The sequence below is a fragment of the Musa acuminata genome, chromosome BXJ3-2 (assembly GCF_036884655.1).
Source record: "Musa acuminata AAA Group cultivar baxijiao chromosome BXJ3-2, Cavendish_Baxijiao_AAA, whole genome shotgun sequence".
NCBI classification, from domain to species: domain Eukaryota; kingdom Viridiplantae; phylum Streptophyta; class Magnoliopsida; order Zingiberales; family Musaceae; genus Musa; species Musa acuminata.
In genome coordinates, this window is record NC_088350.1 from 27,092,911 (window position 1) to 27,109,412 (window position 16,502).

Consider the following 16,502-nt stretch of genomic DNA (forward strand, 5'->3'; position numbering starts at 1 on the left):
CTAACCCACGAGCCATACTCCAAATTTGTGTCAGGATTTCAACGACATGTATAGTCTCCGTCTCTCCTACATTCACAAACTCAATTCCCCAACATCCAGAAGATATGGTGCCCTTGCTATAACGGAGATCATCAGAATTGCAATGACTTTTGACTGAGGACAGACCTGCGATCAAAGATGAAGCAGCAGGCAGGAAAGGCAGCCTTTGGTCCCCTCGATTCATAAATGATGATAACTCGAGAGTGAGCTATTAATTCCGGAAGTCAGCAAGTCTTCTCGCAGAAGAGTCAGAAGGAAGGTAATAGTGTTCCCCACCCCACTCAGTAAAGGCCAGTGATGAAACGGAGTCACGACCTGTTGTAGGTTATATAGGTGATGGATGCATCCATCGATTCCACTTCCTCGAAGAGAAGATCCTGCGATGACAAACATGAAATCCAAGGACTTTTCCTTGGTTTCACAGCAATCTCATGTTACCTTGAGGCGAGGAAAGCATTCTGTATCTTGATTCCAAGTGTTGCCAGGGGACTCTGTTCCATGACTTGGTTCTTGAGCAGCAAGTTGCAGTGAGTTCACTGGCTAGAATGTCTTCGGTACTTCAATCCACACTCCATCCATGCTTACCTTTGGACAAAAGCTGGATTGGATTCCTCGAGTTACTGAGCAAGATGCTTGTCACTGAGTAAATCCAAGTAGGGACCATGCCTGCCATGGATGCAGCGGGGGATCAGCTTGGCCATCGAAAGAAGAAGTTCATCTATTTGCCTAACATATCTAATCTTCTTCATCATCATCATCCAAGCTTCCTCCCATCAACATAGAATTGTTTTGAGAAGATCCAACAAACTATATGTATATATATATGTTACCGAGATTAATCTGCTTTGACCAGTGTAATTCAACAATTGGATCCTTCTTTTCGTGGATTTTTGGCTCTCCTAAGCTTGGCAGAAACACACACTGGTCCACACTTTTGTCCCCAGACAGATCCAAATCCTCTAAACCACACCAAACAAATCCAACAACAAACGAAGAAGCTTCTTACAACACACACACAAATATACAGCTGACACACTCGAGCACGCCAAGAACAAAATGGAAAACTTGAAAGAAGACAAGGGGCAACAGAACAAAAATTCTATACCTGTTTGGAAAAACCAGAGACCACCGAGTCGGTTGACCGAGTTAGAGAATCGGCACAAAGAAAGAAGAGATTTCTTTTTATGGAAGAGAAATCTTTAAGAGGAGGAAGTAATCGTTAATGGTTAGGTTTAGAGCTTGTAGATGATAAGGAAGCAGGGGAGCACGGCTCTGGGATCCAATACCACAAGCTCTCCGTTCCCCAGGCTCACCGACTCGGCCGCCGAGTCGGGGTTCGACTCGCCCCTCACCCGGCCAGCGATGACCCGGCACACCAGCATCGACTGTCGCCCGGCCCCGCCGCCGCCGTACGCATGCGCCCCGCCGCTCCCCGCGAATGTCCGGACCCCCTCCACCTTCCTCCCCGCCGAACACACCGCGCCGCACGCCACGCCGGCGTCGTACACGCACCCGGCGCCACCCCCGCAGTAGAACCGCATCATCTCGTTGCCGTCGGCGGCGCAGCGCGCGTCGTTGTGTGCCCGGGCGCGGACCGCCGCGCGGTACTCCTCGAACCGGACCACCGTCCGGGCCGGGTTGTGGACCCGGAAGAGCATCTCGATCTCGCCCGGGAAAGCCGCAGCACCGCTGCCGTTGCCGGAGGAGGAGGAAGATGCCCAGCTCGAGCTAAATATTATCTCCACCACACGCCGCGAGGAGTGGCCCGCCGGCAGCTCCGCCAGCGTCGGGAACGGGTTCGCGTGGGTGGGCCCCACGAGAACCCGCGCCGTCTGCGGTGGCTTGGACGGGCGGGCGGGCCTCGGTCTAGTGTGATGCTTGGCCCTCGTCTTGGACCGGTGCTTTTCGGCGAACGAGGACGAGGACGACGCCGAGGAGGGGCGCTTAGGGACGAGGGAGACGACTTCCTTAACGGCGTGAGAGGAGTTGCCACAGGAGACGGAGGCAAGCAGCGGCTTCTTGGACGACGGCGTCGGGGGGTAGACGACGTCCTCCACGGCGCTAGACTTGCAATGCAGGGACTTGACCCACCCGGTCGCCATGTCACGGCGACGCTGACGGCTATGACAGCCAAAAATGGCAGAGAGGGAAGGAGAGCATATAAGAGATGATACAAACAAAAGATGAAGAGAAGACGAGAGTTAGTATGGTGGGATGCTGCTGTTGGGGGCGGGGAGAGGAAATGGTGGTCCTGTTTGTGATGTATGCATCATTTATGCTTCTGCTCTGCTCTGCATTAGATTTTGTTGTGACTAGGAGTTATATCTAATACATTCATACTGGATCTTATGGAGAGGTTCCCCTCTCTCTCTCTCTCTCTCTCTCTCTCTCTCTTTCTCTCTCTCTCTCTCCTGGAACTGCTCTCTGTTACATTTACACCTCTTTATTGCACTTAGCTTTGACCTTTTCTCTTTGGGTCCAGAGACTGAAAACATTAACATCTCCTCTCAATTAATGTGTATGCATGTATTCATTCTTTCATGCTCTTCATCTGACTCCAAATTCTAACATTACTTCCATTGTCTTTCAACTTTGCAGGGGAGGATGCTGTTGCCAATTCGGACCCATTCCAAACCTATTACTACATAGCCACAAACACTGTACTTAGTTGGCTACACCCTGCTCCAGCAGACTTGATGTAATCTTCTTGCAGCTAAAGAATAAAATCCAACCTCTGAAATGGTATTTGCAGCTAAAGAACTATGCAATCATATTCTCATGTCATGTGCAGGAACAGTCCACACAAATTGCATGGAGGAGGGATTCGTCGGTAGACATGACATCAACAAGCCAACGCCCATCCCTTTGAGAACTTTCTACGGTGGTCAATGAGATATCTGAAACACGCAATGGACAAGAAGGACAGCGCCATGGAAATGGCATGTGGAATAGACTAAGCTTATTGGAGTCCTTTGAAGCCTTTTCTTTTGCTTTCTGTGAGCTTCTGTGCGCAAACTCTCTCCGAATCCTCCTCTATTGATTTTGCCACCTTTCTGAAGACAGGAAGAGCGCCTTCACAGTCTTCCTCTTTGGCAGGTGCATGTGAGTTGCAGGTAGAGATCCATCATAGGCTTGTTATTGTGCACACTCAACAGTAAGCAGGTCTCTTGCTGGTTAATAAGAGGCCTGGTGATGGAATTGAAGGCCTTCAGAAACCATGGCAAGTGCAGTCAAAGGTGATTCACTCCCCCCCCATCAGAATTCTGTACTGAAGTGAAATGGAATGGACCAGAATAATGAATACATTGTAGTTGTCACAGACAAACATGCACGACCCATCACTGCTGGCGCTGGTTGCGAGGATAACCCATTAAGCATGCAATTGACCTTGATGCATGCTACTTTGGTCATCTTCTTCTTCTCCAACCGGAGGAAGGAAGCTCCTCGATGAAGAAGAGGGTCAGAAGGTGAACCAAAGTTTGAGCCAAAAAGGTAAAGAGGAGTTTCTTTTCGTGTAACCCATCACTGCTTTAGCATCATCATCATCAGCAGTCGTGGAGCTCGGAGCTTGTGGGGGACAAGGCCACGGGAAAGACGACAGCTTTGAGATTTTTGGCATGATGAAGCGATGGAGTGGGGCGGTGTTCAAGGTAATGGAAACTGGAACAACGGAAGCCTGTTTGCGTGAGGATAGTTTGAATGGCAATGGAAACCACTTTAATCGAGGTGAGGGACAGTCGAGCTTATTACTGTCAGCCTTTGTTCACTCACGCCTACTTCGAATCGCAGCCAAATCCTGCATTTTGGGAAGAGGACTGCGTGTCGATGCATCGATGGAGGAAATGAGTGTTGTGAGAACCCTTCAAGTCACCATCGAAAAGGCCCATGGACCTCAGCCTATCACCAGTTGTTTGCAATGATTGAGAGCTCAGCTGATGGACTCATTCCAGCATGTTTCTGATCCAGTAGATAAGGATTGGATTTAGTAGACAGACAGACATATCATCACCATCAGTGTACAGTTGATGCACGACAATCATGTGCTCAAGTTTGATTCCAAGCAGAAAGTGACAGGGTGTCCTGTTCAGCTCGTGAGGGTCTCCTGTTAGATCAATCTCCTTCCACCTTCTCAGAGAGTTCACTGTTGCGAAGACTGCAACCATCTGAGCTGCAGGTAGGGGATGAGAACTTATGTTGGAAACAGATTCAGATGATTGGACCTTGAATGGATCAAATAGGTGTGTGCTGATTCATTCAGAGAACTTATGATACAAGCAGTTCTGTTCTTTGAACACAAGAAAGACCAGTATGCTGGGATAAAAAATTTCTGTGAACGCATCACATGTTGTTGCCACCGAATGAAGTGATCCACCAAACACTGCATACATTCTGGTATAAAGTTACAGCCATCATTCAACATCCAAAGACTACATTTATTCCACTCCAAAGTGGGCAGTCTGTACTACCCCACTAGATTATACAATACAAGTGAAGCTCAACTGCTGGACCATTCTTACACTCTATATGAAGCTAAAGAAAAGCAAGCATCAATGAGGACATCTTTTGGAAAGGGTGAGACAAATCTGCAACTGTGAACATCTCAATTGTTAATAGTGAGTTTATATACATCAAGAGTGAGACTATAGTGAGTTTATATAAATCTGCAAATCTGGCACACCATGGATCATGTGTCTACTGTCAAGAATAATTTCTGGCAGTATGCTCTCTCAGGTGTGGTGAGTTGTATCCACAATTCCTATGGCTTGGAATTGAAAAGATGAAATCCAGAGACAGCCTGCATCAACAGAAAGAAGTTCTTGCAATGTGCTTTTGTAATGCTGTACTTTCCAACTGGCTGCGTCCACCCGAAACCAATCCTCTTTACTAAGTGGCAGTGAAGGTCAAGTCCCTGCACATCTAGCCAAATGCAAATTAAGACTTTTAGAAGGCCAAAAGCAACAAATCCCGATCACATGATCTCTTCTTCAATGCATCAGCTGTAAAGTAGACACTAAAGACCAGATGTACCACACCGGAAGCCTCTGATCAGAGACAAAAATTGATATCATTGGATTTTGTTGATTTCATATCCTTGCAATCTATCTAAACCATCGGTGAATGGTGAATCATGATGCATCTCCAGATTGTTTTGTCCAAAGAAGAGAGAAGGCAACCAAAACAAGGTTCAGAAGTGTTTTGTAGTTCGATGTTTTTCTCCCGGTCTCGTTAGGGAAAACTTTAGATGTCAGATGTGCAAGTGGTAGTATGAAAGTCATCAAGTGGAATCACCATGAGCCATGCATGATGTTTCCTGGTAATAAAGCTAATGCACATCTCGACAACCATATGGTCCATGCAGCGAATCCACCATTCTGACCCTTGCTGAGATATCCGATCCAAAGCTCACAAGTGATGCAAATTTGCTAAACAAACACATGGAACTGTCACCTATAAAAGTGGATCTCATAAAATGTTTGCTATTTCCAAGAGTTAAATCATTTTTGTTGGCACATGGACGAGACAACTTACAGCACTGCAGTTATCACTACCAGATGAAAGATCATCATCTACCGATGTCTTCAAGCCGCCTGATAACTGCTCTGATATCTGGTCGGAGAGCAGGTGAAGGAGAGCAACAAGTCATTGCAAGTTGAAACAGCATCAGTAAACCTTCTTCATTAGTGGAATTCTGATTTATACTATCCTCTAGGAGATTGGAGCTAAAAACATCCGAGACTTTATGCTCAAGAACTAAAATTCTCAGGGAGGTGGGGAGATGAAGGTCTTTGGACTGCAAGAAATTGTTGGTGAGGGGGTCCTTTTGAGTGAGCATTTCAAGAAATACCACCCCCAAACCGTAGATATCGGTCTCTCTGCTGGCATCTTTCATCTTTATCAGCTCAGGTGCTCTGTAACCCTGGGATGTCGGGGCTTCAAGCATCTCTAGGGCAGCTGCGGGATTCAAGATGATGTGCAAGCCGAAATCTGAGAGCCGAGGCTGGAAATCAGCATCAAGTAAAATGTTGTTCGATTTGAGGTTGCCATGGATTATGGCCTTCTCGTACCCATTGTGCAGGTGGTCAAGCCCCCTTGCGACACCACAAGCTAATTTGTAGATAATATCCCATCTGTGTGCTTCAGCAACACCGGCTGTGAATGGAAGAAACTGTTAAATTCCATGAGTAAAACTCAAGTGTGAATCAAAGGACTATGTATACCGAACCAAACAATTTGAGAAACCAAGTGTAGAACAACCAAATAATATAGCCAAGCACAAAAGCTATCTATATATAAGATGGAAAGACCTAAATCTTCAACACCCAAATTTGTAGCATATGTCAACCATTTGTTCCAAATCATTCTCTTTTTCTCCCTAAAAAAGCCTCCGTTTTGTTTCTTAGTACAAGATTCTGGTCCAAATGAATTACAAACTGACAAATGCATGACAATTCTGCCTCTCCAAATTCAATCACTGAACATAACATATAACTCGAATGCCAAATCTAAGAGAAAATATTCAAGTAGCTAATATATAAAACAGAAGATAAACACAAAAGAACGTAAAAAGGAGTACAATGCATATCAAAACTATTCTAATAACAAAACTCATGCAAAATCCTGATTAAAAATGATTTTAAAGTTACATTGCAATCTTAAATGCCACAAATGAACCCAAAAAATAGTTCAAAACTGATGAAAAAGATGACAGAAATCACACCTCTTAAGAACTGAGCAAGAGTTCCAGAAGCATAGAACGGATGCACGAAGAGCTTCTCCTCTCTCGGCCCCACGTACATGGCCCCCGTCGGCACCAGATTCGGGTGCCGGACTGACCCCAGCATCCGGACCGCTGGCAGCACCTCCTCAATCCGCCCGATACAATCCGGCCGGACAAAGCGGAGCAGAGCCACCGACTTGCTCCGCCGAATGCACGCCCGATAAAGAGTCCCATAGCTCGACTTGGCGACCACCTCCCCCGGCGCGTCCAAGATGTCGTGAGCCGTCAAAGTCTCCCAACCGGCGAACTTGATCAGCTCTTCCGTCACCAATTCCTCCTCTACCGCGTACCGAACTCCGCCGCCGTCCTCCAAAGAACCTTCTTTCGTTCTTCTCGACAGAAATCTCCTCCGAAAACAATGATGCCATGCGTACAAGAGGAGGAGGATAAGAAACGAGCAGGATAAACCAAGAAAGACCTTAGCACCGTGGTTCTTCCCCATATCCTTCTTTCTGACCTTGATCTAGCTGCGATACCTCGAAAAAGACTTCACTTTTGCCTTAAAACAAAGGGAAAACAGAGATTTCTTTTTGTTGTTGGAGTGAGGATTAGACTAGGAATGCAGAGACGGGAAGCTTCGGATGTGGGAGGAGGAGGAGGAGGAAATGAACAAAAAGTGGTACCTTCCGTTCTTGGGAGGAGGAATCGATGGAACTTTTAAGGGGGAAGAACCCCAGAGATGCCTTGGGGAAGCAAATGGCCGCCGAAAGACTAAGGGGCGAGGGGAAACTGGTTGGGTTATCATCGTTAGCGTGGTGGGTCACACGCGGAGCGTTCTGGTTTGCTGGAGGCAGACTGTGCGGTGTTCTAGGCCGTGTTTTGGTCATTCCTGGAGGAGGCACGCCGCGTGCGGACGAAAGCGATCGAATCTTAATATTTGTTGCGTGAACAAGAAGATTCGGGTGTTAGGGTTTAGGTACCCCAGAAGATTCCGGTGTTAAAGTACCCCAAAGCAGTGGTTTCGGTACGGTCACGATGTCCTCTACAACCACATAGATGCTACACGTTTTGTATCCTCCACAAGATTCAGAGGTTTGTTCGTCAGAGAATACAAACTCCGTATTAATATTAATCTCAGATAATTTTTCTTTAGCATGTCCTCTCTTAGCAAGAACTCAAGCAAACGTAGAAATGCTACATTATTGAATCCAATTTGGCCTAGATGTTGTGCTTGGGAAAGAAATGTGAATTCATGATTACGATAAACAGGGGAATAACATAAATGGAATAGATAATTACTGTAGTTATGAAGTCACTCAACACAACACAGTAGCATTTATCCATATACAGCATTTGCATCACCGTTGAGTGGACGGAAACAAAACCAAGGAAACGAAAAGTGTTACTGGAATTGTCGGCTTATTTGCTGATTCAGTAAACAGCGATGTTCATTTCTGAGCTGCTCCTGTGTGCATGGCATTTGATCCAGAAATGCGAGAGCCTAGCAAGGGCTGCTGCTTGCCTAGCGATTTCAAGTCTGTACATTAACCTCAGCTCTGCCCACACAGCATTGCCCACACGGCCTGCTTCAATGCTCCCGTCATACCCATCGAGGTCAAATGCTCCAAGGTTTCTAGAGAAAAGAAGCATTTGTGCCTTCACAACAAGGTTTTCAGAATAGATGGACCTTCCTTTCTTTTGCACCCTGAGATGGTAGAAGTCTTGGACGGCCTGCAAGACATAAAATTCACAGGAATCAAGTTAATGAGAAGAGAAGTTTTCTCCATTTATCATGCTGCTCGAGCAACTCGAGCACTATTGAAGGTACGCTTATCAAGACATTTAAAGATGCTATCTGATAAAAGGCTTGCGAGCAACAAATCTTACTTTCCTCTGTGAAGAGGCTAAAACTACTCTGGGCCTGGTCAATTTGACATATTGGTATACTACAGTAATTGGTGTTATGTTCTTATGTTGCAACTATAAAATGATATTTAATACTGATCATTGCATCATACAAAACATAAAAAACTTTTCTAAATAAAATTTGGAAAAGCCAAGAAACAGAGAACAATGGTTGTGCTGCGTCCTCGATCTCTGTTTCTTGATCATTCCTACAGATAGCATTTTCTTCAAAAAAATTGATGAAGAACCAAAAGTGCCACATTACAACAAGAAGAAATGAAACATGAGCAAAGAGATTGAAAAATAAGGACCATAGTATTTCGAAGATAAACAAGAAGATGATTCTCTTATTCAATAATTAAATGTTGGCATCTGACTCTTAACAGTAATCCACCTGCATTTGCTGGCATCTTATGCATGGCAGCTACTTTTGTGCAAAGATACACTTTGAGCATGACTTGGACAAATTTTAGAAAGTACATTTGTGATTCTAACTCTAACAGTAACAACTATTAAAAAAAAGTATTTCACAACATAAGCAATTCGAAAACATAAGAATAAAATTGATAATGCGTCTCAACTGCAACTGCAAGAACCTTAGTTAACCACTTTACAAATTCAGAAGAAAGTTGCAAAAATGTATTCATGACTATGGCATGCAAATCTTTAGCAGGAGCCTCATGACAAATCAAGTACCAATAATGGAGATAATGTAAATAAAAACACTTGTGACGTCTCAAAGGGTATCACAAATATTTGTGTGTTCACAATGAGCAAGAGATGGTGGCGCTTACAATGGATGAAGTCCACAGCTTGGCATATATCTCCAAGTGATGAAGCAAAAAGGTAATCTCTTGTTGGCATCAGCAAATGTTCTATCCCATGAGCCTACTCAGAAGAACCAAAGATTTAATACCAAAACGAACACTTTATGAGTTCATAAAAGTAGTGACCAAAGTAGAAATACATTTTCAGTAAGAAGGGCATGCTACTTGATATCATAAAGAGAAAAATGCAATAACCATGGAGTATGATGATGGTTCCAACTTATGGGAAGACAACCAAAGTACTAGCAACAAAGATAACAATATACAGGAGTTAAAAATTTCACTTACCTTTTAATATGAAACAAGACTAAGAAACAAGCAAAATATCACAAAAGAGAGCAGAGAACAATTATGATCAAGGATGCTTCACAAATAAAATATATATTTCAATTACGAAACATGGTATCTCTATTTGATGTGAAAGAATCTCCAACTTTTGTTTCCGCATGATTCATAAGTTAGATAAAATCTCTTCTGAGATTCAACAATGAAATTTTAAACTCAACAGATAATTACTGAGGTTACTGGACTTTAAGCATTTCTTCTGGTGACATCAAACACTGGCAGAATAACCGGAGGCCGTGAAGGAAAAAAAATATGGTGGAAGATGATGATATAATTTCAAAATATGATAATCCATTATGATTTGCAAACTGAACAGAGTAAATTGATCCGAACATCATATCAAATGATTAAAAATTTTGTTACAGCTGAAATCATTTAAAGATAATAGAATAAAATTTCAGTTGAAATTTCAAACATATTGAATCAACTCTGATGACTAATTGTATAGCTTAACAAAATCCTTTAATGCGGCAAGTGAACTTTGTTTCCAAAAACGACATAGTGATTGTGTATAGCCAAATTTTACTAGTGAAGAAAAAATGATCAGGTTTAAGGATCCACTAATAAGTGAAAGTGAACTTGACTGAGGAATAAGAACACATAGTATCATAATAAGATCAGTCAGATCTATGAAATAATAGAAAACAAATTGTCTTCTCATTTCGTAGAATCTATAGAGCAAGAACAAGGACATAGAACAAGTACATAATTTGATACAAACACATTGACATGGAAAATCTTATAAAAGTATGACAAGATGCATCCTGCACATGATAAACCAAACAGCTGGGAACATTATGGTTCATTATTATATATGTTGTACACCTAAGAAGCATAATAACTGCCGCAATAAGCAAAAATCACTATATATATATATATATATATATATATATATATATATATATACACTGACATGTGCATAGATCTCTTATGTAGATGATATAAATGCCTTACATGTTTTCCATATGTTAGCATACCTGAAGTACAGGGCTCTTGTAGATTTGCTGGCTATAAAGGGCTCTTGAACCCATCTGCTCTCCAATGTGAAGTGTTGCCAATCAAATAAGGCCTCTTCCATGCTTGGCAGGAGGGCTTCACATCGATAGTATTGGAGACTGACTCCTTGATATTGAAAGAATGCATCACAAATGACAAGACTAGCCATGGGAGATAAGGAACCTTCTGTTGGACATTCGCTCCCGAGTCCTCGAGTTCCTTTCTTTTGCGTACAACATTATACATCAGCGTCGTGTAGAAGAGAATCCGAGCCTCGACTCCCACAGCCCCCCTCTTCGCATCCACAAACCCAGTCCTTGGGCCACGAATCCTCCAAACCAACCTTTCCCCCTCTCATCCTCCGACGCAGTCCTCATCTCCTAATTCCTCAATCCACATATATCCACACCAATTTTTTCAGCCTAAAATCACAATCCAAAAAAAGAGAAGCAACGGCGTCGGATCAAACAGCCAAATTGTCCACTATCTTTCCAATCAAGAACAAAGAGGAGACCATCTAGGGTTTTGCGACGGTGGAGGGAACTGTTCAAGATCCGGGGAGCAGTCCTCCTCTGCCACAAACAATCCCCGGTTGCGTGGACTTGGATCGAAGAAGCGATCTCTCTCTCTCTCTCCTTGATTTCTCGTCGCTCCTTCGCTCCAGTAAACAACCACCAGCTGACCTTCTCGGCCACCGCTCATCGGCGCAACAAATTAATACCAACGAGGTGGTCAGGACGAATAACGATAGTTGATCGGGGGAGAAGATTGTATGGACGTTCGAGATCGTGTGGGTCCCGCCGGTTCCTCCGTTCGCGCTTACCGGTCTCGAATGACGCGCCAAACGGAAGAAAGGAGTTTCTCTATTCGTTGGAATGTTTGGGGCCCACAAGCTCGGCGGATCTGTAAGTCAAAAGCGACGTCGTGTGCCCCATGTTGATGTGGTCGGAAAGAAGCCTCCATGTTATTGGTGTAGAACACAAACAATAGAAAATACATAATAATCTGACATTCCAAAAGCGATATTTTTAAGAAAATGAAGATCTAGTCTTTGAGTTTTTTGTCTGGGAAATAACTCATCATAAAGCTCACAACAGGATATATATATATATATATATCATAGTCCCATAAGTGAATCGGCAGGATCAAAACAGTATTGCAAGATATGGAAGTGCAACAGTACTGATCAACCGACCATGGTGGTGCTGCTCTGATTAGTGGTTAAGATCGCTGAGGAATGGAATCAAGAAAAAATGGCTCAAGCGGGAACGGCGCCCATGATGCGGCGGTCTGGCGGTCATGGTTGCTGTACTGATGGTGCTCCGAAGGCTGCGGGTTGGCCGGCGAGGAGGTGGTGGCTGGATTGGAGACTCGCTCACAGGAAGGGCACATAGTGAGCGTGGTGGGAGGGGTCATTTGCATGTAAAGCTGGGGCGACAGCTTCAGGGCTCTCAGCTCCTGGACTTCTTTCTGAAGCCTTCTGTTCTCTTCCGTCAGGCTCTCACAGCACTTCTTGAGGAACTCGCAGTCCACCTCCGTCTGCTTCAGCTTGGTCCTGCAACAACCGCATCAATATTGTTCGGTTTAATCCTTAAATGTCACTCTCATATCTACAATATAAAGACAAATGAGGATCTATGCATGTTGAACACCTTGCTCTTCTGTTTTGGAACCAGACTTCCACCTGCCTTGGCCGCAGATTGAGTTGTTCGGCCAATGCTAGCTTTTGCTTCTGCTCACCAAACAGAGACGGGAACATTATCTACGCAGCTACCATTTCGTATCATTCGCTGTTGTAGGACTGACGGGAAGAGAAAGAGAGAGAGAGAGGAAGAGGGGAGAAAGGCTTACGGGGTTCAGGGTGCTGTGCTTCTTGAAGCTCTCCTCGAGGACGGCGGACTGATCCTTTGAGAGACGGAGCTTCTTGCGGGAGCCCTCGCCATCCTCTTCGTCACTGACTACCCTGAAGCAGGCTCGCTCAGCGTCGTGGTCGTCCCCAGCGAGGGCGTGACGCTCAGCCCGCTTGCCGCCCACGCTTGAGACCGCGCTGTTGAGGGAGGACGCGCCTCCCTCCTCCTCCTCCTCCTCCTCCTTACTGACCTTTCCTGCTGTCGCAGCCACAGACGGCGCCCGATTCACGTCGATCATTGTCAATAGTGGTCGCGTCTCTCCTGCTCCACCCACGTTCGAGATTGATCCACCTGCAACCAACATGTAACGTGTCACTGTTTACCGATAGATTTTAGCAAAAGTGAAAACGGCAGCATCAGATCTACCGAGTCAAAAATGAACAAGGCTGAAACAGTACCTGAAGGACCGAGGAGGCGATGGCTTGACATTGGCCAAGAAGGGGAGGAAGAAGGAGCCATGAGGCTAAGACGAGGAGGGAAGTAATTGGTGGAAGTGTTTAAGCCAAGGCTTAGTGCTAGATCCTCTTTTTCCATCATCATCATCGCTATGTTTGTTTGCTTACAACCTTCCTTCACTTGTCACTCTACTTCCTCTGCGTATTCTCAGCGTCACTGGAGTTCTTTGAGATGACACCACACGAAAAGATGGAGGAGAGAAAGCAGCCGAAAAAAGAGAAGAGTAGACCGGAGGAGGGGGTGCTCTCTTCTCCTTGGAGAATGGAATGCGGCAAGGGATGGGGGAACGGACTATATAGTAGTTTGTGCCCTCTCCATTGCGGCAATGATGACCTGTGTCAGAAGCTCCCCATTTCTTGCAATCATGAATGCTGGTACTGAATCCATCGACTGTTCAGATTAATGATTTGTTCTTATTTCCAAAAGTTCAGTCTCGACAGTTCCATCACTGTTCTCCGTCTCCACGCGTCACTGAACACCATAAACACAGGGCTTTTCCTCCGGTTGACCATTGACCGATTCATGCTTCCACGTAGTTCCACAAAATATCACCAACAAAGTGGGTTTTTTTTCCCTCTGGTAGAATCTAATGTGACAAATTACAAGCGATAAGAACTTTAAGATGAAGAAAAGGACTGGTCCTCTTTTGTCTTCCACAAAAGTGGCACGAGTTGACCGAGTTGTGTGCATTGACCCTGAACAGTCTCGTGAATCCAAAGATGCTACCAATCTATGTGCATCATTTGCTTGGCCTTTTGAGTTGTGCAATTATCACGGTGTGTTGATGACATGGGGAACTACCACTCCATTCCCCTCCCCCATGCCATGGTAGGTGTGGCCAAGCTTCAACCAGCAGTCACAACAGTCTCACCTTAACCAACTCTGCTGTGCAACCATCATCACACTATCATCATCAACCATGATCCATCCTTGCTACCAAAGTCATCTTTTCAATTGCATATAACAGTATGTATAAGAGAACAATCAGCATAAAAATAATTTTCCATCATCACGATCATGTTCTGTAAATCATTAGATAGTTGTTGAATCATTCATCATGAGTTCTATGACTTCATCTAAAAACATTAACCAATATTCCAAAAATTATCTGATGGCAATCTTCAACTATCTTTCCTCAACTTCTTTCTCCTTTCACATGTAAGTGTGAGCAACACCAACTGATCCAAAAGTTACGGGAAACACCAATCCATAGTTTCTCCATCCTGGCACAGCCATGTAACAGTGTTCTTCGAGTATGATCCATATATCAATGAGATGATATGTCATTTTCCCTCAACAGAATAGAACTCTTCTTCTTTCTCCTTGCTTGAGAAAACAGCAACGTGTTCTATGTTTACTTGCAATTTTTTCTAGTGATTAGGGTGCTCACTGAGTTCGCAGGAAAGACGAGAAGAAGTCTTCCATTAGGAATACACATAGATATCGAATTTTTTGCTGCATGGATTTGCCATTTGCAAGTTTCTGAACAGGAGAATCGAATGGGTGTCGCCATCAACACTAAGGAGAGGTTTGTAAGCGAGAAAGGAACATATTATTAGATCAACAACATTTTTGTAGCACTTCACATGACAAGGTGGAAGAACACACCGACAAAAACCTTTTACCTCACAGGCTGGGAATCTTTCGAGCTCCATCGGCAACGTTATATCACGAAAGTCATGGTGTTGAGCCTCGCCAACCGACTCCATATGGCCGGAGATGTGGATCGCGAACGCAACACGCACTCACGAAAGCCTTGAATCCTCGAAACCAGAAGCACCAGTCGTCTGCATGGTGCAAGAACGAGGGTGAAGGGGATGATCCAGATTCCCAGTTCCAGTAGCAGCATCGTGCAGGCTCCTCTTCTGCTGGTTACTTCTTCTTGGCGCCCGCGACCATGCTTGTGTCTGCCACCGGGTTTCCTGCAGATGATGCTTACTAGCTTTAAATGGCTGGAAGACTTCATCCACCTTCCTAAAATGCACAGTCCAGTTGGTCATTCACGCAGAAAGACCGCCACAATTACTGCATGTGATGCCCAAAGTCGCTTGATCAAGTGAAGACACAGGTTAACTTTTGATGGTTTCAAGCTCCAGTAATTTATCGATCGATGCCCTTGGGATTGTGTGATCACATCAGCCACTTGGACTTTGGTGACACTATATACCTTGCTTGGCGTGTCTGCAAACGCAGAAGATTGCCGATACTGAAAGCGTGACATCTTCCTGTCATTTTGCTCACGAATAATAGCGTCATTGCGGTTCCCTTGGCTGTCTTGTCATATCATACAAAGTAATTGTTCATGCATCACGAGGGTGAGATAAAATAATGTTTTCGATTCATATAATACGAAGTCTGGAGATGTACGTACCACATTTGTCTTATTGTTATAGGTTCCAACACTGTTGAGCAATTCAATTATCCAGATCTAAGAACAGAAGTTTGACGAGGCATTGATCAGGATGAAAAATGAATTAGGTTGCGTTTGGATGCTTGAATGAGTGGAAGAACTGTCCCGATCATAGGCAAGAAATGAAATGATCGTGCAAGTAATAAAAGTGATTAAGATCGATTCTTCGTGAACCTTAGGTTATTTTTTGGAGTGAAAATAATATTTACTATCTTCTGAAACATTTCATGTCTCAAATAAAATATATTAAATATTTACAGAATATTAAAGAAATTATCATATCATTTTTTACTATTAAATTACTCAAATTATATGATGATAGTCCTATTATAGATCCCATAGAATACCAATAAGTATTTAGCTCCTTATAGTATTTATCCCTCGAGATATCTCATTTGTAGTTAATAAATTAATATAATTCATACATGAGTCTTCTATTATACATTTGTTTATGGTAAAATGAGTATTATAATATATAAAATAGATTTTCGATCATTGACTTCTTCTTCGTAAACACTTATCGTTTTATCTCATGCCTTCATCGATGTTGATTAGGCATATGACATTGATGATAAAACATCTACATCAATATATATTATTTTTTTAAAACAAATTCAAACAGTTTGAATTCTAAGAAATAAAAAATAGTCGCAAAGTTCACTATTGAAGCTGAATATCGAGCCATCACCACTACTGCTGTAGAACTCAATTGGGTTACCAATCTACTACAAGAACTTGACATTAACTCCAAATCTACATATATAATATACTGTGATAATATCACTGTCACGTACCTATAGGTTAATTTAATGTTTTATTCACATATGAAACATATTGTTATCGACTTTTATTTTGTCAGAGATCAAGTCATTAGACATCCCTGATAAAAACTTAAT

General features: G+C 43.6%; 3 protein-coding genes and 1 long non-coding RNA gene across 5 annotated transcripts; all 4 read right to left on the reverse strand.

The window, feature by feature from the left end:
* Positions 1–1,123: 1,123 nt before the first annotated feature.
* Positions 1,124–2,390, reverse strand: LOC135630966 (uncharacterized). Its single transcript, XM_065138300.1, has one exon. It carries the CDS (start codon positions 2,139–2,141, stop codon positions 1,272–1,274), a length of 870 nt encoding a protein of 289 aa, XP_064994372.1. The 5' UTR covers positions 2,142–2,390; the 3' UTR covers positions 1,124–1,271.
* Positions 2,391–4,451: 2,061 nt separating this feature from the next.
* On the reverse strand, positions 4,452–7,516 carry LOC135631398 (putative kinase-like protein TMKL1). Of its 2 annotated transcripts, XM_065139047.1 has the most exons (3): positions 6,758–7,516; positions 5,569–6,189; positions 4,452–5,487 (listed from the first exon to the last, which is right to left on the reverse strand). In XM_065139047.1, the coding sequence occupies exons 1-2, from the start codon at positions 7,257–7,259 to the stop codon at positions 5,603–5,605; spliced, it is 1,089 nt and encodes a 362-aa protein (XP_064995119.1). In that variant the 5' UTR covers positions 7,260–7,516; the 3' UTR covers positions 4,452–5,487; positions 5,569–5,602. The 2 variants fall into 2 exon arrangements, with proteins under 2 accessions (XP_064995119.1, XP_064995118.1); XM_065139046.1 differs by having other exon boundaries at positions 4,452–6,189.
* A 497-nt stretch (positions 7,517–8,013) lies between these two features.
* On the reverse strand, positions 8,014–11,552 carry LOC108952155 (uncharacterized). The gene is made up of 3 exons (XR_001976743.2): positions 10,812–11,552; positions 9,457–9,550; positions 8,014–8,488 (listed from the first exon to the last, which is right to left on the reverse strand). It is a non-coding gene; the product is annotated as an uncharacterized LOC108952155 (long non-coding RNA).
* Positions 11,553–11,855: 303 nt separating this feature from the next.
* LOC135631207 (homeobox-leucine zipper protein HAT4-like) lies at positions 11,856–15,359 on the reverse strand. Its single transcript, XM_065138686.1, has 4 exons — positions 13,139–15,359; positions 12,682–13,031; positions 12,483–12,562; positions 11,856–12,385 (listed from the first exon to the last, which is right to left on the reverse strand). Exons 1-4 carry the CDS (start codon positions 13,281–13,283, stop codon positions 12,052–12,054), a joined length of 909 nt encoding a protein of 302 aa, XP_064994758.1. The 5' UTR covers positions 13,284–15,359; the 3' UTR covers positions 11,856–12,051.
* Between the last annotated feature and the right edge of the window lie 1,143 nt (positions 15,360–16,502).

Bases quoted from the DNA above. Each gene is read 5' to 3' on its own strand.
- LOC135631207 (XM_065138686.1), bottom strand. From the start codon at position 13,283: ATGATGATGATGGAAAAAGAGGATCTAGCACTAAGCCTTGGCTTAAAC. The intron at 13,032-13,138 runs GTACTGTTTCAG...TGTTGGTTGCAG, and splicing joins TCGCCTCCTCGGTCCTTCAG to GTGGATCAATCTCGAACGTG. The intron at 12,563-12,681 runs GTAAGCCTTTCT...TTTGGTGAGCAG, and splicing joins AGCACAGCACCCTGAACCCC to AAGCAAAAGCTAGCATTGGC.
- LOC135631398 (XM_065139047.1), bottom strand. From the start codon at position 7,259: ATGGGGAAGAACCACGGTGCTAAGGTCTTTCTTGGTTTATCCTGCTCG. The intron at 6,190-6,757 runs GTGTGATTTCTG...TTCCATTCACAG, and splicing joins TCTTGCTCAGTTCTTAAGAG to CCGGTGTTGCTGAAGCACAC.
- LOC135630966 (XM_065138300.1), bottom strand. From the start codon at position 2,141: ATGGCGACCGGGTGGGTCAAGTCCCTGCATTGCAAGTCTAGCGCCGTG.